General features: G+C 33.8%; 1 protein-coding gene and 1 long non-coding RNA gene across 2 annotated transcripts in view; one reads left to right on the top strand and one right to left on the bottom strand.

Moving 5' to 3' along the window:
- LOC148109172 (uncharacterized) overlaps positions 1–26228 on the top strand; it is a 230015-nt gene that overhangs the window by 42199 nt on the left and 161588 nt on the right. The window lies entirely within an intron of this gene.
- LOC123795251 (calcium-activated chloride channel regulator 1-like) lies at positions 153–20668 on the bottom strand. Its single transcript, XM_045801860.2, has 14 exons — positions 20510–20668; positions 19232–19372; positions 18888–19035; positions 18413–18521; positions 16211–16391; positions 11610–11837; positions 10561–10785; positions 8205–8382; positions 7017–7117; positions 6448–6672; positions 5663–5933; positions 4941–5111; positions 3966–4205; positions 153–493 (listed from the first exon to the last, which is right to left on the bottom strand). The coding sequence occupies exons 1-14, from the start codon at positions 20666–20668 to the stop codon at positions 153–155; spliced, it is 2718 nt and encodes a 905-aa protein (XP_045657816.2).

Here is a 26228-nt window from a genome sequence, read left to right as displayed (position 1 = left end):
AATTAGTATTAATGAACTCAAGTAGTTAGGAAATTTACAACTTTGTACATTTACAAGGAGTTTTGTTATAGACAAGTATAGCAAGTTAAAATCTAAATAATTGTTAATCAAGTATGTATAAATTGAATATTATTTCTAATACACTTCTTAGTTTAAAATATAGATAAAATCACAGCTAATCCCCAAATTGCCAAACTGGTTGCAAAAATCTTGGTACCCAAAGCAGGGACACTGGATTCCTGTGGAGGAATAAACTTGGTTGCTTGTGCAATGTTAGAAACCTCTGAGGTGAGATTAGCTTCATGGATGGCTTGAATTGCAATATAGAATTTGGTACCATTTTCTATTTTAAAAGGTTCTGGCTTAAATTCAAAATTTTCTATTGAGCCAGCCTCCTTAGGTATCAGACTAGTAGTGTTCACTAAAGCAGCATTGTCAAAATCTTCTTGGAGATCCAGGAAACACTTACTTATTCTTATAATGTAGCTGTTGGCTGAAAAACAATAGATACTTCATGTATATTAAAATCACTAGGATGCCTTATTACCACCATACTGTCTTATACTTAGAGGCCCATCAGAAATGCACACTAGGATTTGGACATGGAAATCATAGATGTAGGTTTTATCTGACTATTCCATCTTCTTTCTTTTAAGAACAAATATGTGAGCAGTTTGTTAATCTAGTTATCTAATCACAAAAATTAATTCAAAATCATATAGTACTAAAAAACAAAATCTAGATTTTTTAAATCTTATTTGACAGAGACAGCCAGCCAGCGAGAGAGAGAACACAAGCAGGGGGAGTGGGAGAGGAAGAAGCAGGCTCCTATTGGAGGAGCCTGATGTGGGGCTCGATCCCAGAACACTGGGATCTTGTCCCAAGCCAAAGGCAGATGCTTAATGACTGCGCCACCCAGGCGCCCCTAGATTTTTTTTTTTTTTTAAGAAATAGAAATATAAAGATCTAAATCTACTTTTAGAACAAGGAACACAGTAACATTCAAGTATAGGGAAGACATTCAGTACCTCACAACTGTATTATTTCTCATTAAGCTGAGAGGGAGTAATAGGAGGAGGTAGTGGGAGATCAGTAGAGTGGGAGGACAGGGATAAGGATAAAGGGCAAAAGGAAGCAGAGAGGCTAGGATGTGTACTAATTAAAATGTGCTTAAGAGCTCAGGCAGACTTTGATTAGTACCTTAATTCTACACTTTCCAGCTGTGTAACAAAGAAAAATATATTTCACTTTTTTTACCTTCAGTTTTCTTACCTATAAAGTGGAGATTCAGTCATTCAATTAATTCAACAAATACTTACTGAATGCATACTACTTGAGTGGTGAGAATTATATATGATAATGCATGAAAAGTGTTTAACAGAATGTCTGGGACCTAAATGTTTGAAATATTAGTTATTATTATAACTGTTACTTTGTCAAGAAAAGAAAGGAAGATGCTGATGTGATTTTTTTTATTCCAAAATGCTTTTAGAGATCTACCAGAGCTATCAACATGAAAATATATTCTCACATTCTTAAATGCCATAAATAAAACATCAAATGTCTTTTTTTGAAGTGAAGACTATTTTTTCATGAAATGTTGAAAATGTTTTAAATATGTGGTGAATAACTTCAATTTATAGGTTAAAAAAAATTCAGACGCTCTGCCTTAACATTCTAGTTTTTCAATAATAGGCCTTATTAATCCATTTTACTACTCTTCACACACACCCTGCCTTCCATTTAGGTGGTTCTATCTATCTATCATTCATCTATCTATCAATTTATTTATCATCTAGCTTTTATTTTAATTTAGATATTTTATTGTGAAATTTTGCTTTTTGACCTTGATCATATTATTTGGTTCCTTCTCTCCCTGTCTGACTCCCTGGATGTGCCACCCTCTCCCTATTTATGCAAATTGTACTCATTCTTCAAGGCCCAACAGGAAGCCCAACGTCTTCATGAAGACTTGTTTACATATTTTATCCACCCTGATGACTTTTTGCCACGAACTCCTATTTCATGGAATGGAGCTTTCTAGATTATTTTATGGAGGTTCAATTTATCTTTCCAATTAGATCATATTCTTTGTCTTAGGACAAAGGATATGTTTTATATTCGTTTTGTATCAACTAGAGTATCTGGCACTGTGTTGGGTTTGTATTTGATCTCTTATTGACCAACAATATAGGCATTAAGTTGATGCCCCAGGTGATAGAATTATAGAATTATAAAATATTGGAATTACATATACTTGTTTTAATACTTCTAGGTCACCTAGTAATTCTTATATTTGGCAGGTATGGAAACTGGGTCCCTGAGAATTTAAGAATTTAATTGGATTTTATAGAGATTTTCATTTATTCTTTGAGATACTGCCACTGCCTTCTTTTGCAATGCTTGATGATAACATTTGATAGCAACTACAACCTCTTCTTATTTGTCACAAAGAAAGAGAGATTAGATTCCACCTAATTTTAGGTATTTGTTTATTTAGGTTAAACATAGTGAAGTTCTTCTCTCTCCCAGGATCCAGATTTAATGCAATCTTTCTTCTTTTGGTTTCTATAATCAGCATGAGGGCATTTATTATGAACCCAATCTTGAAGTAAAGGCACCATCTTGACTGAATTGAACTCAGAATTAAACATTTGGTCAGGTAAATTTATTTGTGGCTTTTTCAGTGGAGGTATTTTTTTTTTAAATTCTGCTATATCTTTAAGGATCATGGCATGAAAAAATAATGTATTTCCAAAGTCGTCATGATAAGAGTTTTCAACATTGAAGTACAAAAGAGCTCTTTGTGGGTATTCCGTTTTCTTTGGTTTTAGAATGATTTTTTTCCTTATATAATGTGACAAAAAGAAATACAGCTTTGAAAAATGCTACATAGGAAATGAAAGATTAAAAAGCATCTTTTCTTTTGAGAGTACGCGCAGTGTGAGGTTTATAGTAATCCAGGGGAAAGAGTGTTGAACATGGGGCTTTTCAGCTCTGACAACCCCTGAGAAATCGTATATGTTGATATGGCCTATTGATTTCATTTTCCCACCTTTAAGGGAAAATAGCAAGATTGGCTTTATCTCAAAAGAATCTACTAGTATAGCACAATATTGGAATATGATAGGCATTCAATAAGTACTAGTTAAATTCAGTCTAAAGTATAGATAAAAGTGACTCAACCTTTTAGAACGAGGACAATTTATTATAAAGAACTCTGAATGAATGAGATATTTCAGCTTTGAACTTTATTCAAACTCCATGGCCAAATTTCTCCAACTAGTGAGTTTCTCTGCATATGATCCTCTCTCTCCATGGGACACCTTCACTTAACTTTGCTAATTTCTTTCATTCTTTAAATCTTAGGTCAAGGATAGTCTTCCCTGGGAAGCCTTTTAAGATATACCTCGTGATCTTAACCCCTGCCTAGGAGTTATGACTTTCCAATGGGCTCCCATATCATCCTGTGCTGACAACAACACTTTTCATATCACATTCTGTACAATCGTGTGCTTACTTGCCAAAACTGTCTTCTGCACGCAACTGACTGTTAAGAGTAGGGTTTATTTCTTAGGAACCTAATAGTGTTTCAACAAAAGATCAATGAATGAATGAAGTTGTACAGATACAGAAACACTTAGAAAAACTTTTCTTTGTTAAAGGGAGAAGAAGATGCAATAGAAAGCTGTTAACTCATTCTTCTCAAAGTCATTTCTAAGATGGTTCATATTGTGAGAGGCAGTTTGGCACAACAGAATTGATAAGAGTGGGTTAGATTTCTAGGATATTAAATATAGAAATAATTTGGGCCAGTTCATTACCTCTTTTTTATATCTGAAAGTTGGTGAGTAATGGCCCATAGTAAACACTCCACACATATTATTTATACATTAGACAATTCCTAGCAAATGAAAGCCAAAGGGATTTCTTTTGTATATTTTAAAACATAATATGACACTTACCTTTTCCTTTGTCAAGGACGTTGCCAGGGGCAGTCCATGAAAGTTGAATGTGATCGTCTTTAACCTTAGCCTCAAGGTCTGTGATTTTGCCAGGTGGGAACACAGGAGTATGACTACCAGCAGGAGGAGCTCCTGATACAGTAAATGACCCTCCAGAGGTTAGTCGGCTGAAGTCTTCTACTTTTGCTTCTGACACGTCATCTTTGACTTCAGGTCTGGGTGGGTTCGGTATAATTTTACCTACAAGAAAGTAATTTTGTGACTTTTCATAATGCTAGGTCTATTCTTTATCTTGTAATCTCATCTTGCAGCCATAGAGGGTTTAATATTGATTGAGTGTAGACATTGAAAAAGTAACACCTGTTAGTGAAAAAAAGCTTGTTTTATTGGTGTCATTTTAAAATTGATGAGACATTATGCAATGTTAGAACTATCTCTTAACACACCTGTCTTTATTACTTAACTGTAAATTCTTTGAACACAAGGATGGTGTCTTATTTATCTTTTTAGCTACATCATCTAGCACAATGCTTGCCACATAGAGAGGTGCTCAGTAATTTTTTTTTTAAAGATTTTATTTATTCATTTGACAGAGAGAAAGAGAGAGAGAGAGAGCACAAGCAGGGGAAGTAGCAGGAAGAAGGAGACGGAGAAGCAGGCTCCCCGCTGAGCAGGGAGCCCAATGTGGGGCTTGATCCCGGGACCTGTGACCTGAGCTGAAGGCAGACACTTAACTGACTAAGCCACCCAGGCACCCCAGTAATTTTTTTCAATGTAAATGAAATGAACTGAGGGGGGTATAAACAAAACATGTGGGAAGCATAGTCCTGTGCTAGGTCTTTTAACATAAATATGGCTTTGAAATACACAGATGATTACATAATTGTATGTTTTCCATAGTACATAATATTTTCAGTGCTTACCACATGTAACTTATCTAAACAAATGACACATTTCTATATTAATGCCACTTACCATTTTCAACATAGCCTGGTATATACATAGCTCTGTTTTGTTGTTGTCTTAAACTTAGTCTAGCGATGTTATTTCTCGCTTGGGCATGTACTTTTAAACTGTATCTACCATTTCCATGGTATTCTGTAAAATATCTTGAGTAGATGCCATCATTCTTCACAGTATCAGCGCCTAGATATTATAATATAATAATTAGCCATTCAACAGAATGACAAGTCCTAAGCACCGTTCATGACCACTAGTGTTGGCAATCATTTTGGGAGTGAGTATAGCACGGTGGTTTAAGTACATGAACCCCAGAATCAGACTGCTTGGGTTCAGAGCCTGGCCTGGCTACTTGCTAACCTTTTACCTTGGGAAAGTAATTCATGGTAAACATTTAATTAACATTAGCTATTATTATTTCATATAGGAATCCTAACAAAATAAGGAAAATACAATTAAACTGGAAGAGGCATATGCAAAACACTGACACTAATAAAATAGAGAAAAATTATACTCAATTTCCATGAGGAAAGTAAAATTGTTCATAAAATTTAAAGATAAATGTGCTCATATCTAAGTGTAGTCAAGATAGCAGAATAAAAAGTATTAAAAACAAAAATCAAATTTGATTTACTTAAAAATTGATTCATTCACATACGTAGGAAATATTGATTTCTAAGTTATGCAACTGTAGTAGGATTTTAGGTTCAGTGAAAGTTGATGCAGATTCTTATTACCTGCACCATTGTCCCAAAGCTCCAGTATTACTTGATGTCCATCTTCGGTTTCTATAATGGCTGTTACGTTGATTCCCAGAACAGGCAAAAACCCTTGACTGACTTGTGCGTAAACAATCATTGGGCTAGGATAATGTGTTGTACTTCGGCTCATGTGAGCAGTTGCAATTACCGGGAGTGTGGTAGGACTTCTTGCTCGAGTAGTCATTGTCACCGTTAGCATCTGAGATTTGGCATGTTTATTTAGAAGGCTGTAAGTCCAAGTACCTGTCTGAAAATCCAACATATCTATTTGAGAGTTTTTGTAATACTTTCCTATTCTTGTTTGGAATAAAAAATTATTTAGAAATTTAAGCAGAGTAATAGTAATGATTTTTAATATTCAATTTTATAAGCTAGTAAATAGTATGGATACAAATCTCTATTCTTGGCTTTTTTTTTTAAGATTATTTTGAGAGAGAATGAGAGTGAGAGAAAGAGCAGGGGCAGGGTGGGGTATTGGTGCGGGGAGGGGCAGAGGGAAGGGTAGAGGGAGAGACTGTCTTAAACTCCATGCTGAGCACAGAGCCTGACATGGGGCTCGATCTCAGGATCCCGAAATCACAACCTGAGCTGAAACCAAGAGTTGTACATTTAACTGATACCACTCAGGCATCCCTTGGCTTCTTTTTTGTGACAGATGATCTGTTGCTGCTTTCATATTGACAGTGTAGTAGATGTTATCTTCACTTTTCCCCCTCGAAGTTGATTGATAAATCATGGAGAAAATAAAAGAATATTCTTACCTCTGCAATACCTGGTATTCGAAGACGGGCAGACCGAATATTTAGTTTATCTACTTTGAAATCTGAGGCTTCATATTTTGTTCCTTTTGGATCTTGGAGAAGAATTTCTGGCTTTTGTATTGTCCATGTGACAACAAAGAAAGTGTCATTTCCAATTGTACTATCCACAGGTACTGTACCATTTATCCATTTTCTTCCTGTAATATTCAAGGCTTTACTTTCTAGCTGTTACGTAAATAAAACAAAGAACAGAAAGAACCAATCTGTAATTATAGTTAATAAAATTTCAAAGCTTTGTCAGTTCAGAGTAATTCTAAATTTATGTCTAAGATTTCAATGAAATAAGAATTATTTTCAAGAATTTTGCAAATAAAAACATTATGATTATAAATAATAGATGAATCAGAAAAAAGATGGCTACAAGTATCACAGAAAAGCAAATTCAGTAAGAATGTTTTTCAGTAAAATATTTTCAGGCAAAAGAGTTATTTATTAGAGAAAGAAATGACTAAGATAATGGAAATTTATTACAAATGTGAAAAGGCAAATAATTTTTCTGAGATACCAACCTGAATAGCCTGCTGAGTGATGCTGCCACTTCTAGATGAAATTCTACTGAAAGCATCAGTAAGGCCATTTATGTCTTTATTGGCATAAAAACGATATCCTCCTAAAATGGAATTGTATTTACTTTTATAATACTAATTTTAATTGGGAAAATCATGCTGTTCTTGTGCTCTTATCAATATAAATTTGAAGAAAACTTAAAGAACTGGCCAAATATTATTGTTTTTATATCAGTCATTAGATGTAAGGGCCTGCCACATTAGTAAAGCTGATCTAATCCCTAAATACTGTTATAAAAATGAAATTTAAGACAATATTTTGAACGAGCTGCTTATTTTTAGTTGTGTCTAAGGTATACCAAAACAATTTTAGAGAATACCAGTTTAGAATTAAGTAAAAATTAAGTGAGAAAATAAATAATATAGGAGTTAACAAAGAAATTACACAGGAATAAGGAATGGAAAAGGATGGGGACGCTTGGGCAGCTCAGTCAGTTAGGTGTCCGACTTTTGATTTTGGCTCAGGTCATGATCTCAGGGTCATGAGATCCAGCCCCTCCAGGGGCTCTGTGCTGGGCATGCAGCCTGCTTAAGATTCTCTCTCTCCCTCTCTCTCTGCCCCCCCCCCACCTTGTGTACACACATGCTCTCTTTTTCTTTCTCAAAAAAAACGAAAAAAAAAAAAAAACCCAAAACCCAAAAACCAAAAAACCAACGGAAGAGGATGGATTGCTGGGGGCAAGAACTGGTAATCAGGACTTTATAGCCTTGGGCAAATTGTTCGTACTCTGTAGGTTTCCATTTCTTCTTCTGTGAATTAGGGTTATCTGAATCTTGACTGTAGGATTGAACAGGACAAATATGAGCAAGAATTTTGGAATTGCAGTTGAGGAAGTCATTAGTAGCCATGGAGAAAGAAGTTTCAATTTGGTGGTATTGGTAGAAAGTGGTGAGAAATTAATGAAGACAGAGAATATTGACGATATTAGAAGCTGGTATATGTAGAAATGCAGAGAGGTGGGGGCAGGGAAGAGGAAAGATTAATTTGAAGGATAAGGACAAGGAAGGGACAAAGATTAAAATTTAGGATAGGAAATGTATGAGCAGCGTTGCAGTTTAAGGGGAAAGAGCCCTGCTAATGGGAGAGACTGAAAATATATTTTCTATTCAAACTATATTCCAAAGGTTTACCAGTCATATTTGACAGGGTCTCCAGTTCTCTGGCAGCAGAAGGTCCCAGAGCAATGGTGTGGATGATTGCACCACTTTGCTTTACCTCCTCAAAGCATGAGCTTATTTGATCATCTTCCCCATCTGTTAGTAATATGATTTCAGAACCGGAAGTACTCTGGTTACTGTGGATAATTGCCTGGTAATGAAAAATCAGATGATTAGTACAGAATATCATAACTCAATAAATTTAAAATAAGAATAAACCCACTCTTTAGTCTTGGAGAAGTCTTTAGGCTTATGCATCAGAGTAAGCAAAAGGAAACTGCATTGTCATTCCAGGCTGAGTTGGCATAGAAATGAGTGTAATGTACAATAGTCTTGTAGGTTTTCAAGACAAAGTGTTAACAGTGCTTCTAATCCTTTCAGATATATTCAAGCTACCCAAGAGAGAAATAATAAAACACTTAGAACAATGCCTAGCAAATAGTAAGTACTAAGTGAATGTTAGTTATTATTATTATTTCAGGAGATGCTTGAGGTAGAGGCAAATGACCCTGGCAGTTTTGGCAGCATACTAGGCAACATTTGCAAGGCCATGACTAAAGGCAGGTATGCAAAGTTAAATGATGTGCCTTTTTATGTATTTTAGTTGATCATTGAAGAATCTGAGGATTTCCTGGAAAAAACATTGACCTGCCATAAAGTAGGAAGTTCATAAATTTATCAAGTATTATAAATTTTTTTGTCTTTTCCTGATTTCTATCAAGAGTATTTGCTAAAAATCTTTAGTCAGACAAATTGAGAGTAAATTCTACCTCTGCCATTTGCTAAATAGAATATCTAGCATTTAGTTCCCCGCCATGTATAATAGAGTTCTCTAAATAGCACAGTGTAATGATTAGCTTTTTGGATTTTGGAATAAGAAAGACCAGGTTTTGAATCCTACCTAGATTTGCTAGTTACTGACTATATGATCTTAAGAATGATATTTAATTACTCTGAACCTTAGTTTCCTTATGTGCAAAATGGGTGTAATAATAATACCTGACTAAAAAAGTAATGGTAAAGATAAATAAGATCATACATGTATTTAACATAGGCAATAATGTAGTACATGCTCAATAAATTTTAGCTGTTATGGTGATGATTATGTAAGTAAAATGCTATCTATTGCTATGGTTTTGTTTTAAAAGTAATTAAGACGTATTTATAACTTTGAATGTGACTTGACATAATCTGTTTAGCAATAGACTCTGTGGTCAAAATATCCATAGATATATATCAAAATATATTAAGAAAAACATACGAAGCAATATGTTAAAACATTAAGACACATTCCCAATATATAATACTATCATATTTTACAAGTGAATAAACACATATAGGAATTATTTTTGTTATAATAATAGCAGTCCTTTCTTGAGCACTTACTTATCTTACATAATTCTCATAATTAAATGAGATAGGTACTATTGTTTTCCACATTCCGTAGTTGAGTAAACTAAGACTTTCTGAGTTGGTATCTTACCCAAGGTCATTTAGCTAATAAATAATAGAGCCAGAATCCTAGGTTTGCCTGAATCCAGAGCCTGTGTGCCTTCTTAAAACAACATGCTTTATAAAAATTAGACTGCACGAGAAAGGTAAGAGATGGTATTAATTAGTGGCCTGGAAAAGTGTAATAAGCTCTACTTTTTTAGGTGAAGCAATGAGAGGGTCAGTGAAGGAAAGCAGTTTTCTGTTTTTGTGACTTAAAAAATGACAACAAATAGGCTTCAGCAGAGGCTATCTTCGGTTAGAGGAAATTCAAATACGTACCATAAGGCAGGTTAATATAGTGCTGAAAAGTTGCTCCCAATATTTTATTTCACAATTTTTATTTCATTAAACTTCCACCGGTGTTTCTTGGGTTTGGTACTATACTGCTTGAGGAACTATCTTTGTGATTTTTAATTGTCAATTTAACTTGATGAACTAGGGTTTTCTTTATAACATAGAAAGAGTACTAATTTCCCTCTTCCACAGTCCCTTCAACAACATTATTGTTTACTAATAGTAGTTCAGACGTTGGGAGTGATGAAGAAATGGTGAACTCCTCAATAAAATTGCAGTGATTATGTGCATGCTGGATTTTTCTTCCCTTTCTTGACCATTCCCCAATGCAAAACTCAGTAACTCAAGAGTACACTGGTGCAATAAACACACTCAGAGAGGCTACCCAGCTGTAAACAACAGACAGTAGAGGAGTCTTTTAAAAAATATACTATTTCGGTAAGGGACCTATGAGCTCATGAGCCTTGTTCAAAGATAGTGGGGTAAAAATAAAAACAATGGTAAATGGCAAATGATATTTAGAAAAGCATTTTTATTTTACCTGGAATCCTGCTCTGAGACCACTGCAAATTGAAGTTCCACCACTAGCTTCTTGAGGCAGATTTGCAGTGATCTTTTCATAAGCATTATCACCAATTATTTCTGTTAGGTAGTTTAGGGTTGTAGCCAAACTTTCAAATGTGACCATCCCAACCAAAGATCCCTTTTCAATAATTTGAATCAAGTATAGTTCTGCTGCTTGATTCATTCGAAAGAGACGGTCTTCCTGTAAGAAAAAGATGTCTGATTAATTCCTGAGTCTCCTCAACTCTTGACAGATTGGTGAAAGACAGAGTTGTTCATGGGCCAGAGATCTTGATAGTAATTGATTACCGTGTTTTAGAATTTGAGTCCTTTATTTTATTAAAAAGAAATAATATTAAAGAAAAAATTGAAAAATCAGTCATGTTATACTTAGTAAAGCCTTAAAAATCTGTGCCTTTTTATTTAACAGTTTTATATTCAGGAATTTCTGCCAAGAAAATAATTTAAAAATGCATACAAAAATGTTCATTGCAACATAATTTTTATAACAAGCTGAAAACTCTAAAATGTCCAGTAACAGGAGGCTGACTAAATTATAGTATGCGCATATGATACAATCATTAAAAATTATATCATGAAATCATTTTTTTCCATAGGGAGTATTTAAGGTATAGTAAGTAAAAAAAATCATATTATAAAATATTATACAAAATATAATCACATTTTTGAGGAGGAAAAACAATTACACAAACAGAAAGAAGACTGGAATGACATATGCTCAATGGTGGAATTATGGATAAACTTTTTTGTTCAGTTATAGTATTTCTAGTTTGTTAGAACTAAAAGTTAAAGAATAAACATAATCCATAGTCCAATCATCTTAATGTAACAATTATTTTAGTGTATTATCTTCTAGTACTTGTCTATATAGAATTATTGTACTAAAAGTTATTAGGGTAATAAATACATATTTTAGTTAGCTTAATAGAATTAAACCTAAGATTAAATTATATTTCCAGTAGCTTAGCTACTTAATTTAACAGAACTAACAAATAAATGTTTTACCGAGCTCATGCTTCCAGATTTATCAAGTACCAAACAGACTACTCGCTGTTTGGACTTCAGCAATGAAAATGTAGGATGAGGTGGTGGATCAGTTCCTTTCATGGGAGATGCATTCCGAAAATCATCAGAGTCCATAATTACATCCCATGTGCTTCTGCTACTACACATTTTGTTTTGTAGGTTTGGAGCTTCTGTATTGTGAGTCTTTGCTGTACAAAATTCAGTTACCTGGAAAAAAATCAATTAGAAGACACTATTAAAATAATTGGTAAGCATTACTTTCTAAATATGCAGCTGGCTGCCACATACATCCTCCACAGATTTTATCTCCTGACAATTAAAAATTATTTCATAATCTAACAGTCTCACATCCATTTTGCATACGTCAATAGAGAAGAAGCAAGGTGAAACCATCACTGGCAAGTTTTTGATGATTCTTTTAGGTATAGGGAGATCATGACAGTTGGGGGGGGGAACGTGGTGGCTGGTAAAACTGCTTAAGTTAATTTCTTATTTTCCCTTCTGGACTCTTGGGTGACTCAAGCTTGAATTAAGTTTAGTGGAAAAGGGACTGGATTTGCAGTGATTTCTCACTGCCCTTTAAAAGTGAGATAAAGAAAATGACCTTCTTTAATTGCCTAAGTGTTTTCTATATCTTTATAGTTGACCAAAAAACTTGAGAACAGATATTTTCTTTCATCTATTCTTTTTCTTTCTTTCTTCTTTTAAAGATTTTTTATTTATTTATTTGAGAGAGAGAACACAAATGGGGTGAAGGGCAAAGGGAGGAGAAGCAGACTTGCCACTGAGCAGGGAGCATCAGGCTTGATCCCGGAGTGTGCTGGATTCCAGGACCGTGGGATCATGACCTGAGCCGAAGGCAGACACTTAACCTACTGAGCCACCCAGGTGCCCAGAGAACAGATATTTTAACCAGCTGGATTATTTTTGGCTTTGGTGAACTCTGACATAAAATAATATTCCTGATAAAGTAATGAAAATGTAGGGAGAAAATAAGGAAATGTGATTGCTGCTCTTTCAGTTGCAAATGGTGAGTTGTATCCAGCAATTCTGCCAAATGATATTTCCTTACTATAGAATCTGTGAAATTCTCTGAGTTTTAAGAATTTAGTAACTTGGAAAACTGCTCCCATAAACTAATGCAGCATTCAAGAAGGAATTCTTCTTGCAGTCAGCCTCAGCTTATTAGAAATATATTTTTTAAATATTTATTAGAGAGGGAGGGTGCTCATGTTCGTGTGCGTGGGGGGAGGGGCTGAGGGAGAGGGAGAGAGAGAATCCTTATGCAGACTCCCCGCTGAGCACAGAGCCAACCTGGGGCTTGATCCCAGGACTCTGAGATCATGACCTAAACCATAATCAAGAGTTGGATGCTTAACCGACTGAACCACCCAGGCACCCCGAGAAATATTTTTATAAGTGGCATTGCATGTTTAAAAATGCCCTCCCAATACAAAGTCTCCAGATACAAGCTCAAATTTAGAACTAAATTATTAAATTTGAATGCCTTTTATTTAAATGTTAAGATTTTGTTTTTCTTCTAATATGGATGATTTACATTGACTTCATTTTTTAAAATATTTTTTATTATATTATGTTAGTCACCATACAGTACATCCCTGTTTTTTGATGTAAAGTTCGATGATTCATTAGTTGCGTATAACATCCAGTGCACCATGCAATACTTCCCCTCCTTACTACCCATCACCAGCCTATCCCATTCCCCCACTCCCCTCCTCTCTGAAGCCCGCAGTTTGTTTCTCAGAGTCCATAGTCTCTCATGCTTCATTCTCCCTTCTGATTACCCCCCTTTTCTTTATCCCTTTCTTCTCCTACTGATCTTCCTAGTTCTTATGTTCCATAGATGAGAGAAACCACATGATAATTGTCTTTCTCTGCTTGACTTATTTCACTTAGCATTGACTTCAGAACGATTGACATATCCCAGAAGGTGTTCATTGCATGGGAGAAAATACAGTTTTAATCAAAGTGGTGATTGATAATCAAGTCTTGCTGATATGAAATGCCCATCAAATCTGGTCCCTTTTCCCCTGCCACTGCCACTGCAGACTTTATTTATTCGGAGACTTCACGTCTCTAATCTATTGCTGTAGCCTTCTGACTACTCTCTCTGCCCCTGTCATCTCACTCCATTTTCCTCCTCACTGTTAGTGCAGTTATCTTCCTGAAAGAATTAAGCTGATACCACCAGTCTGAAGCTGTTAAGATAAAATCCAAACACCTTTGCTTTGTAGGTCCCAGTTTGTTCTTTCAATCTTGTTTCCTCCTCCTTGCTCTCACCATCCTCTGCTTATACCACACTGATTTTTTTCCTGTTCTTAGAGTATGCTAGAAATCTTCGCAAGGATCGTTGCTAACCCAAATGGGAAAAGAGACAGGAAATCTTATGCAAATTAGAAAAGGTGACCCATTCTCAAGTTTTTTTTTTCCTGCTGCTATTTATCTGAAAATTGTTCTAATAAATATTAAAATTTTTAATGACCATGATGCAGATAATTTGGGCAGTGCTCAGCTTGTACAATCATGCATGGCATCCCTGCACTTTTCCCCACTCTTTGCTTTTATAAACTGTTCTTTTCGTTTTGTTTTTTACTTAAAATTGCCCTTCCTATTCCTATTTTGGCAAGTTCATACTCATTCCTTTTCAAATACTTTTTTTTTTAAATCTCTTTAGAAACAATTTTCTGACCTCCAGGTGGAGATGTTTGCTGTACTCCCATAGCACTTGGTTTATATATCGTCATACTTTATATTCATATATATTTTTTCTTATTTCTCTACCTTTCTTATTAAACTGAGTCTGTCAAGAGCAGTTATCTTTAATTATTTCTGTATTTCCAGCTCCTAATACAGTGCTGGGCATGAAGTGGAAATAATGAAGTTGAAGGGAAGGAAATCATGGAATTGAACATTCGGTATTTCAGGTCATATCTGTCTTGGGTGAGCTGATGCCCTGGGTACAGATGGTATGCAGTTTATTTAATTTGTGTTATGATAACTAGAAGTTAGTGTTATTCTGGACAAGATGTGCAGTATTTATCTCTGAGACATGGCTTATAAGTTTAGTTGCCATCTGTATTTTAGCTGTATGATGTTCTTCATTATTATTTATCTCTCAGGTAGGCAGCATGAGTTATTTCCTGACAGTCAGATGCTTTTGGGATTTATAGCTTGGTACAGACAGTACATATTCCATTTATCCTCTTGTGTCACATGATCTGATACCTACTTGGATGCTGAATTCTGATCCAGGTTCAGCAGGTTAAACTGAACTTTCTTAACTCATGTTTCAACTATTTCTAGAAGGAGCCTTTTTTAGGCTGGAAAACAACTTCTACTTAAATAACTAATTAGGTTCTTTTAAAAGTTTTGGCAAATATTAAGTCTATATTTTGATTCAAGTTCTTCATCATTAATGCCCTAGGCTCTAAAACAATTTTAAATTTTATTGGAGATAATAGGCCTTTACAAACCTCTACCCAAAGAAGTATTTGTTGCTGGTGATTTAGTATATGGAATATTGCTTCTTTTAAATAAGTTAGTCTTACTATCTAGAGGTAGTATACTTTATTTTGATTTGTTTTTGATAATTTTCATATTTAAAAATCTTTTTTACATGCTTAGAAACCTTCATTAGGTAACTACAATATGTTTACATTAATTAAGTTTGGATTTATCCCAGGAAAGAGACAATTGACTATTATCCAAATATTTTATAAATTTTAAAAACTAAAACTTTAAAGTTTATTTTATACTCACCGTGTGCTAAGCACTGTGATCATACTTCATTCATACTAGCTCTTGTGAACCTAACAACAATCACCTGTAACGTATTATTATTTCCATTTATGAGACTAGAGAACTAAATTTCAGATTTAACAGTTTGCTTGTAATGACACAGTTTGAAAATGACAGACTGAGTTTTGATAGCAAGTCTTTCTGACTCCAAGGCACCTGTTCTTATCCACTGAACTTTATACATTGAAACCAGATATTAGCTTTAAAACTTGAATTATTGTGTTATTATTTTATAATTGATCGGCCTGGTAATTGTGAACTTTTCCCTTAAGTTTGTCATGTAGAAACAGAACCATGTATATTTTCACAGTATCACTTTGCAATAGCTTGATGTACTTTAGCGTGAAGATACTAGAAAATCTAGAATGTCAGTACTTTTCCAAAGCTATAGAATGAGTTACTTTGGAAAAGTAGTATGACTAACACTTAGAAGGGAGAATTAAAAGTAAGGTTGTAGTTTTAGAACTATATAAATCTACAGAAGTCAAATGAGGGAAGGGATGTTGTAAGAAATAATGTGTGTTATCAGTGAAAAGGGTACAGTTCTACTTCTGAAGAAAAGAAACAGGTTTATAAAAAAAGGTGGAATAATTTATGGACATACCCTGACACAGGCTAGCGAAAGTAGCCATTAAGTTAATTGTCTGAGTAATCTCCTTCATTTCTTTTGGTATACATAATTTCATAGTAGAAAATATAGCTTCTGTAATTAATTTTTCCTGAAGTGTTCCTTTGTGAAGCTAGAAAAAGAAGGTACTTACAGAATCGAGACTTTGCACAAACATTATGGAGTCCCTTGCAGTCTGGGATTTTTCTGGGATAAATGTACACTTTGCTTCATACAGTCCTGTCTGTGAGTCACGCCTGCATGGCCTTGTTATACAGCTGCTTCCCTGACATTCCTTGAAAACCACATTAATGCCAGTAATATGAGTTGAACATCTATGATGAAAGAATTAAATTACATTTATATATGAAGACCAGAAATCATGAGAAAAGACTAACGTCCTACAATCTTTCCCTTAATGATAATTGCTACAGATCATGGACAAACATTTCATTTTGACAGAAGAAGTCACAGTGTCCTGCCTCTATTTACAATTGATATCAATAAGAACAATCATGCCAACTCATAGTTATTAACATTCACTGCTCACTAATGTAATCAATAAATCTATTATCCTTGTGACCTTGAACTAAAGATAATTCCTAAGCTATAGGGATGTTGTGAAGATAAAATGAGTTAAGAGATACAGAGGAGTTGCTTCCTAGTGGGGATGAGGGAGTCAACATAATGCTGAAAACCCTCTTAAGTTTCTATGTGTGTGATACAAACACATACACACATATTGCTATGTAGATATAAACATATGTACACATATGCATGTATACCAGACATACAAAACCATGTGTGGTTTTGTGTTTATAGGATTTTGCAATTTACATTTTGAAATCCACTGAGCTAGATTGGAGGACAAAATAAAAATAAGCATTGCATGGAAATGCTTGTGCATTCAAACAAACCATTTAGTCTTTATGATAAGTAAGATAATTGTCAATTTCCTGGCAAGGAATGGGGGGTGGAGTATGGGTAAAAGATTCTAAAGAGTTTCTAGTTATCTGTAGGATTTAGTTTTATTCTGCATTAATATTAAGTGTCATGATATTAATCCACTTAGATAAATTTTTTTGTATTGCAAGGATTAAAGGAGATGGTGAGGCATATATTCCAAGAGGGTTAGTGCTAGGGTAAGCCTAAAAATTAAACACACAAAGTGCCTGGCACACAGTAGAAATTCATTAAGTGTTATTTTAGATAATTGTTTTCATAATATGTCTCTTTTTATGACTGATAAGAAAACTTATTCGTTTTCCATTGATTTATCAAAAATTTGTTATTTGATATATTCTTTGTTACTTTACTCTGTCCCAGGCCCCAGTCTAGGGAATTAAAAAAAATAGTCAGTCCTCAAGGATCTTAAAGTCTAGTGTGGAAAATAAAATTACACAGACCACTACTGCTCCATATGAGAGAAGGCCATGTGTATTGCCTTGGGGACATTCTCACATCTAACACCAAGTGGAGGGATAGGAAAAAGACACTTGGGGAACGAACATTTAAACTGAGTCTGGAAGAATGAACAAGCATTGTTTGGATAAGGGAGGTAGTGTGGGGAGGAGTTTCATGGGGTGAGAGCCCTATCTGCATGAGACTCCAGGCAGCTCAGCAGGGATAAAGCGAACAACATGAAGGACATGGGGAGAGTCATGTTTCTCTCACACCTCTTTTCTCTGACATGTTTTTTGTCCCAAGACTTGTTTCCAATTACACTGATTTCTGTTGTTCTTTAATACTCATATTTAAATATCTCATCTATTTATTAATAGGACCTATCTAAATCTACCCAGAATTATATTTATATTTAAGGAATATAATAATAATAATAAAATATTTATATTTCAAAAATCATTTACTCACTTATCCTTATGCAAAATACTTTTTTTAGCTTAAGATTAAATGAAGAATATATTTAACATGAAGCTTTAGTAGTTTAATTGGTTTCAATGAAACAGATTCACCTTAAAGAGTTATGAATCAAATGGAGTAAATGATTGGGAAAAATAAATAAATAAAATGAAATAAAGGATATGATAGGAACTTGAACTCCAGTTCTCAGATATCTTAAGGTTTAGGCTACAGCTTTTTCCTTTCTCCTCTGACAATAACATATTTTAGCACAATCCCCATGAATACTGAAATGAATCCCAATTCCTGATTGATCTTGACCCTAAGGTAGAATCCCCAGAAATACCTGGACTTATACGTAGTAGGGCACGTTGGATATTGCAATTAACTGTATGAGCATTCAACCACTGAGATAGCTTTTGTTTGCCTAGTATAGAAAATTTAAAAATAGTTAAGTGAAAAGTTTTGAAAACACATTTGTTCAACACAATGATACCTTGTTGCTTCAATAGTGTTCCGACTGGAAATATAGAATGGCCGATCCACATTATACTCATCAAATATTCCCCATCGGAGGTGGGCCCACTCATGGACAAACACTCTGCCTATGAGAGAATATTGCCACTCATAAATTTATATTTGGAATATTTTAATACAGTGTTCATGTATATTATGTCTCCCTCCCCAAGATCCTTAGCTTAATTGAGTCAAAGAACTTTAGAAATTGACACCTTTCATTAGGTCAAAAATGTTGAAATGGGTTAGTATTTATTACTTATTTTTATTAAATTTATTATTAAACAAACACAAAGAAATATAATTATGTTGAATATAACTACTATATTTCTAGATAAAGATATTAATCAGTACTTATTTCTCTTTTTAAAAAATCTTTAAAAATACCATCAATCACAGTGTCATATTTGTTTCCAATGGAAATAAAAATGAAATTATAAAATAGATATCTCTACCTCGGGACCCATAGATAGGCAAATTATTAGTCAACAAGAAGTTTGGAGTAAAATGTATATATTGTCCTTTTTCCCCACATTGTCCATATTGAAGTGTATAGGGATCATCTCCATATTTTAGGTAAGGATTGGCAACTATGACATCTGCCTAAAAAGCAGAAGAATATACCAAAACATCACAAGAGTGATAGAAACAAGGATTTCTTTTATCTAAATTAAGACAAGTAATATTACTAATTAAATTACTAAAGTAGTGGCTAGGAATTGCTAAAAAATTATGAGTATTGATTTTTAGGAAGCACAGGAAGAAAAAAGCAGTGTAGGAGCTAGATAAAATACCCTACCTGGTCATATGATTCTTGTTTGGGCATTGAGTACTCAGATTTTGACTTCCAGGTATTTGGAATTAAAATGCTTACATTCCGGAAATAAACTCTTCGTTTGGTGGCGTGAAACAAGTAAGTTGAAGCTTCAGTTACCATTTCCTGACAAAATATGGTAACAATTTCATAATGAAATGAGCATGAAAGTATATATACAAACAAGAAGAAGCAAATCTAAGCTCCCTTTCCCCCAAATACTTCAGCAAAGCCTAACTGAAAAATAAGTGCAATTTTACTCTGTCTCTTTAGTGTGTAAACTTTTCATTTTCACATGCCCAAAAATCAACTCTTTTTTTTACCTATTCAGACCTGCATTCAGTATTATGGGTGGGAGAGGGAAATGAATTCTGGGTGAGATACAAAGGGGATTAGGACTGGGAGCTTGTTGGCAAGTTGCTTATTTAATTAAAAAGAGGTGTTTAATTAGCTTGAGTTTATAGTTTTATAGATTTTATACTTTCGAATTGAAAAAGAATTCACTTTTCTAGAGTTATTTTGAGTTACTTTTTCATATGGAGTGTCTTCATAAAAGGCAAAGTTTTACCAAGCAGTAATGAAAATAAAAATATGTAGGTCTCATTGGCTTCACATTCCAGTTTTACCACTTATTTTAAGACTGTACAAATCATTAGCTTCTCTCATTTATGCAACAAGGGTAATAATTTACCTCATAGAGTTATTGAGAGGATCAAGGAAGATAGTATATATTAAAATGCTATATATAAAATGTTTTTATTATACTGACTAACCCAAATAAAATTAAGAAGTAAATCAACTTCAGAAATATGCAATATTTTCTTTAAAATCAAATACATCAGAGTTTGTTAATTTTTCAGAGTTGAACAAGTATGAACAACTGAAAATATATATAATGAAGATCTAGAGCTTAAGTGTAGGTTAGCTGTTTAAACATTATACAAATAACTTTACAAAGGTAGAATACGAAAAGAATTCTCCAGTAGGTCTAAGGTCTTTCTGTTAGCTTAGTAAGTTGAAGAACTACTATAATTTGGCCTTTCGATAATTTACTAGGGGAATGACTAATACTCTTAATATATGAGAAATCATACTTAAACTAAGCAATGCTAATCTTGACAGTTTAGATACGTATTACATAAATGATGAATACTGTCAAAGCAATTTTGGAAAGTAGTAACTGTGAGCATATGTATGTGGCAACATGGTTGGAAAATACTTATTGGAATAAAAATAAGTGTATAATAAAATTTTCTCTCTTACCTTTATGTTTTGAATGAGTTTTTCATCTTCTGGTACCCCAGGGTTAATTGCAATTACAATGCCATCATATCCATTGTTATTCAAATTTGCCATTGAGCTTTTCACTCCAGGCAAGAGATGTAAAGCTAGGAAGAGAACAACATATAGACTGAGCACCATTATTGCACATTACAATAAACCTTACAGAAATGCAAGGAGAGTATTTATGTATCTCCTTAACTCAGGAATTTGAATCTAGACCAAAATATGTGCACAAATGTAACATTATGAATTACTAAAATATTTTGATGAACTTCCTTATCTCACTTCTTTATCCTAAAGATTTAAGTTGTTAAATAACAATGGGGATTATGCGGAACACATTTATCACACTTTCTCTGACAGTTGAGGTCTTAAGTACTCATTGAGTTGAGTAATTCTTTAGGTTGTGTAATTGTCATCTTCATCATGGTGGTTAGTCATGGTCTTTGTCATCATCATTAAGAGATTGTCCAGTCCTGGGATCTTTTCATAGAAAAGGACTTTATGGAAGGATGAGGAACTGAAATAAAAAGCACCAGGAAAGAGCAGATGAGAAAGGTGTGTTTGAAAAACAAAACAAAACAAAAAACAAATGAAGGAACTAGAGTGGGAGTGGCAATGAATCAGGGTCAAAGACTTCCTTTAGGTGGGAGTGATATAATCACAGTGGTCAGGGACAACTATGGATCAAGAAGAAAATGGGTTTATTGATTACCTTCTGTGATAACTACCTGTGTATTTCAGTTTTCAAATAGATTGAATGCTGTTAAGTCTTATATAACTTGAAAACAATATGCTTTTTAAAAATTTTTAAAAGATTTTTATATTTTTATTTAAGAGAGTGAGCATGAGTGGGGGGGGGCAGGGCGGATAGGCAGAGGGAGAAGCAGACTCCCCACTGAGCAGGAAGCCTGACATAGAACTGGATCCCAGGACCCTGAGATCATGACCTGAGCTGAAGGCAGATGCTTAACCGACTGAGTCAAGCAGGTGAAAACTTAATAAGCTTTAATTAAGATTTCTTTTTTGGACTGAACAAATCTGCCAATGTCCCTTAGCTTAAAAATAGTTGTACACATAGCATTGTGGCTGGCTTTGGAGTCAGATAAATCTAAAGCTGACCCTTGCCTTAGTCACTGACAGTCACATGATTCTTAATAAGAGGTGTATGGCTCTTTGGGAAGCACTTCATACAAGACTCCTGGCCCCTAATGAGCACTCACTAAATATTATCCTTTATTATTAAACATTATATATCATATTATAAATACAAAGCTTGTTATAAATTTTTTCCAGTTATATTCTATATTTTCATTGGCTTCTTTTGTAAAACTTTAAATACAGTCTTCCAGTGTTTAACTGGGGAATAGAGTCTGTGAGCCTACCCCAAAAAGACAAAAGTAGAAATTGTCAGAAGTGAAACTGTAAGCTCATTGTAATGTTCTTTGACCATCTCCATCTATTGACAATATTCTTTCCTTTTTGTCCGGCTTAGGTGTGGTCTCACCTATAAAATCTCATATTATCCACATTAGAAATAATCTTCCTTTCTTTTGTACTCATTTGAATCACTTATTACATATAAACTGTATTGCGTTTGTTTTTTATTAATATACATAGTATACCTCCCCTACCTCCCAAAATACATGTAAATTCCTTGGAGGAAAGAGATTTATTTATTTAAACCTCTCTCGCTCTGAATTCTCTAAACTGTAAAATGAAGACAGTAATAGCTATCTGTAAGGAATGTTTGGAGGTTAAATGAAATAACATGTGAAAGCACTTATGTGTACAAGTGCCTATAGTAGGTCCTCAATTAATATTCCTTGATTTTCATTATCCCTTTTAATTTATATGAAGAAAATATATACATGAGTGCTTCTATGTGCCAGGCTTTGTGCTCTGCTCTTTAAAGACTACAGAAATGAATAAAACACAAGCACTATGTCAGAAAACTTGCAGACTCATTGGCATGAATTAAATTAGAATAAAAAAGACTGAAATACAAGGTAGAAAAGTTCTATAAGAGGGATACAAATACAGTGCTAGGAAGCCAAAAGTTGGGGAATAGATTATATATGATGAAGGGAAATCAGAAAAGACTTCAGGGGCATACTATTCTTCAGGAAACTAAGGCCTGGAGAAGTTTTTTAGTTTGCTCTAGATCACACTTTCAGGAAGGAGCAAATTTGGAATTTGAACTCAGGTCATCCAGTTTCAGAATCTGTGATTTTAAAGTATATATGACTTTTACTACTTCCCAAAAGGGTAAGTCAGTGAGTATCAACCTTGAAAATTATTGTGAAAGTAGTGTTTTTGTTTCTATTATACACTACTAGTTGACAGCAGAAGATTTAAGAGAATGTGAATTGCTATGATTAATTTGTATGAATCAATAGATTTTTTATCTTGTTTCAATTTTAGATTAAATAATAGAATTTTCTTTTGGCTGTTTGTCTTGAAAAACTAGAGTTACTAATTCAGAGATTTATGAACTATCCCTGCCCATATGACCTCTCATGTTCCAGTACAGTCATTCTTAGATGTCATAGTTAATCCCTATAGAGATTATGCTGGAATTAACCAACTGTTACACAAATTTGAAATTGAAGAATACGGTCAATTCGCAGCTTAATTTCTATGAGATACTCCCTCAGAATTTTCTCTTTAACTCCTCTTTTTCTTTGCTGCTTCTTTCATTTCATGACTTTTGGAACATCATTATATTTTGCTACCGATGTTCATGCTCAGCATTTATGAATATTCTCTTCATTCTTTTAATTTATTAATCTATTTATTCATTTATTCATTCATTTATTCAACAGATTTAATTGATATTTGTAATGTGTCAAGCACTCTGCTAGGCAGGGGTATATAAGATTGAGTTATGATCCCTATTATCTTCAAGCTGTTTCTGATCTAGTGGAGTTTCTGGACACTAGTAATTATTTTGATTGATTTTTTTCATTGCTCTTCCTACAACATTGAACATTATTTCAATTCAGAGAATACTCTGATTATTATGCAATTTATTATTGTGATTTTTGTATTTAACATTATCATAAGTCAACTTTGCTAACTCCTACATTGCTATATAGCACACTCTGTAAGTTGCCTCGATATCCATTTACCCTTTCTTCCTTGCTAATAGAACTTCAGTTTTGTTCAGATATCTTCAGCTCTCATGTAGTTGAGATAAAGGTCATTCCCATCTCAAGCTCAAGGGTAAGTTCAGGTTGATCGAAGTCCATGGTCCTCAAGTGTGGTTTACAGACCCCTAAATGTCTCCAAGACCCTTTCAGAGGATCTGAATGGTCAAACTCTTTTGATGATGATAGTGAGAAGTTATTTCTACTTTTTAATGTGTTCACATTTAATAGTGATGCAAAACATATAGAGGATAAAACTACTGGGACCTTAGCACAAATACAAAAGCAGTGACACTAAACTATACTTATAGTCATTTGAGTTCTTCCCTCCCAAGCACTCGTAGCATAAAACAATGGGGGGACCTGGGTGGCTCAGTTGGTTGGGCATCTGACTCTTAATTTCAGCTTGGGTCATGATCCTGGGGTCGTGAGGCTCTGTGCTCAGTGGGGAGTCTGCTTGGGGTTCTCTTTCTTCCTCTTCCTTTGCCGCTCCCCCCACAGTATAAAAATAAATAAAACAATGTCTGTTTTACTTAAGAATGGAATTGATGAAGCAATAAAAATTAACTTTATTAAAATCTCTAATCCGAATACACATTTTTTTTTATATTCTTTGTGGCAAAATAACAGTTCTGCTGAATAGCAAAGTATGATATTTGTACTTGAGGAAAACCACCTGGGCAAAAGATACATGCTGAACTAGTCATTTTCACAAGAACCATTTTTACTTGAAAAAAACTACTGATGAACTATGGTTTTTCAGACTTAGATATTTTGCAGATTTTTTTTTTCAAAAATGTCACCATGGAGGAAGACAACCAACAGTATTTGTTGCCAATGATAAAGTTTGAGCTTTTAAAAATTAGAATTTTGGAAACCTTGTGTTATTGAAGCTTGACCACTTTTCAGTACTTAAGGACTTACCTGATGAAGTTGGTGGTGGTATTAATTAATGTGAGTTTTGGATGTTGTATAATGAAATATATCAACATTTGGAAGACTTGCATATCTCAGTGATCCAATATTTTTCAAATTACCAATGTATGATATTAAAAAATTATGCAAGGCTAATGCCATTCAAAATATAAGATATACCAACTGATATTTATTTAGCAGATAATCTATTTATTTGCTTTGTGATATGATTTCTAAATCAGTGGATGTTTAAAAATACTTATTTCTAAAATTTCAGTAAAACCAATATCACTTAAAATTTAATTACCAATTAATAAATATTTTATTTTAGTGATACCTTTCATTAAAATACTCAAAAAATATTAATAAATAGTAAACAGTTTCTAAGAAGTCACACTTGGCTTGCATTTTAATCATTCATTCCTTAAAAGCCAGGAAACAATTTTTTTTGTTATATTTGTGGATATACTTATGGATGATTTGAGGAACACTTTAAGAAATTTGAAAGAAGAGGAAAACTAGGGGAAGGATACAGTATTGAACTATTGAATCACTTCTTCATAGTCATTTATCAGGAATCAGTATTTGCTATTTCCCTGAAATGAACTCATTTGGGTAGTTTGAAATGTATACACAAACACATTTAAACACATACAGTAAAATATTATAGGCATGATGGGTTAGGAAGACAATTTATGGTATAGGAAAATAAGCATCTTGAAAATTAAATATTTTGTAAAGCATTATGATTAAACTCCTTTTGGAGAAATTTAGCCAAGTGGCAACTTGGGAATATTTTAGAGTTTAATAACAGCCAGGAGACCAGTGTTTGAAGTCTGTATATACTATTCGTTTACTCCGTACAAACTATTTCAACTTGTATAGCCTCTATTTCCTCATTTATAGCATAAATTAACATCTACCTCTAAGAGTTTCCATGGAAATTTATTGAGATCATATAAGTACTATTACTATATACAAAATGTGATTCAAATAGGAAGTATTATTATTTAGAATATTCAGTGGGGTTCCCAATACCACAAGTCTATTCCATACAGTAAGTCTAAGAAGTTAGGGATGACTCTTGGTAAATGAAGAGACTTCACTGTTGAGAGGTCATGTGGTCTGAGTAGTTTATGACATAGTAGCGATACATTTGTGCTGGAACACCTTATTTTCTGATATCTGCTCAAATAATAATTTAATTATCCATACTTAACAGATATTTTACCTGAGTTTAAGACCCAAATTGTCCAGCCATAGAACAAAATGTTCTCTGTATAAGTCAATTGTTCTGTATACCAATAAATCATATGTGGTGGGCCTTAACCAGCTGAGCTAACTGGCTGGGCTCAAGACCATCAGACAGTTCCCTTGCCATTTTTTCTCCTTTAATAGTTTGGTAGTTATAGGCTCTATTTCTATTTGTTCTAGAAATTTTAACTTGCATGTTTGTCTTAACAAACTCTATAAAGTTAATAAAATTATCTTTTGTTCCAATTAAACAAGGACCTTAAGAAACTTGAATTTCAATCTCCCTCCCAATTTATATTATCATTTTCATATATCTTAATTCCACATATTTAAAACCACAAGACTTTATTTTTGTTTACAAATAATCAGTATTTATATTT

Source organism: Ursus americanus, chromosome 12 (assembly GCF_024610735.1).
Source record: "Ursus americanus isolate L20-20 chromosome 12, mUrsAme1.1.p, whole genome shotgun sequence".
Taxonomy (NCBI): Eukaryota; Metazoa; Chordata; class Mammalia; order Carnivora; family Ursidae; genus Ursus; species Ursus americanus.
The sequence above is the reverse complement of the archived record's forward strand: the minus strand, read 5'-3'. Positions and strand labels throughout refer to the sequence as shown.

Excerpts from the sequence above, each read along its gene's own strand:
- LOC123795251 (XM_045801860.2), bottom strand. The coding sequence starts at position 20,668 with ATGGTGCTCAGTCTATATGTTGTTCTCTTCCTAGCTTTACATCTCTTG. Across the intron at positions 10,786-11,609 it reads AATCTGGAAGCATGAGCTCG|GAAGACCGTCTCTTTCGAAT; the intron begins GTAAAACATTTA and ends TTTTTCTTACAG. Across the intron at positions 8,383-10,560 it reads GTCTCAGAGCAGGATTCCAG|GCAATTATCCACAGTAACCA; the intron begins GTAAAATAAAAA and ends TTTCATTACCAG.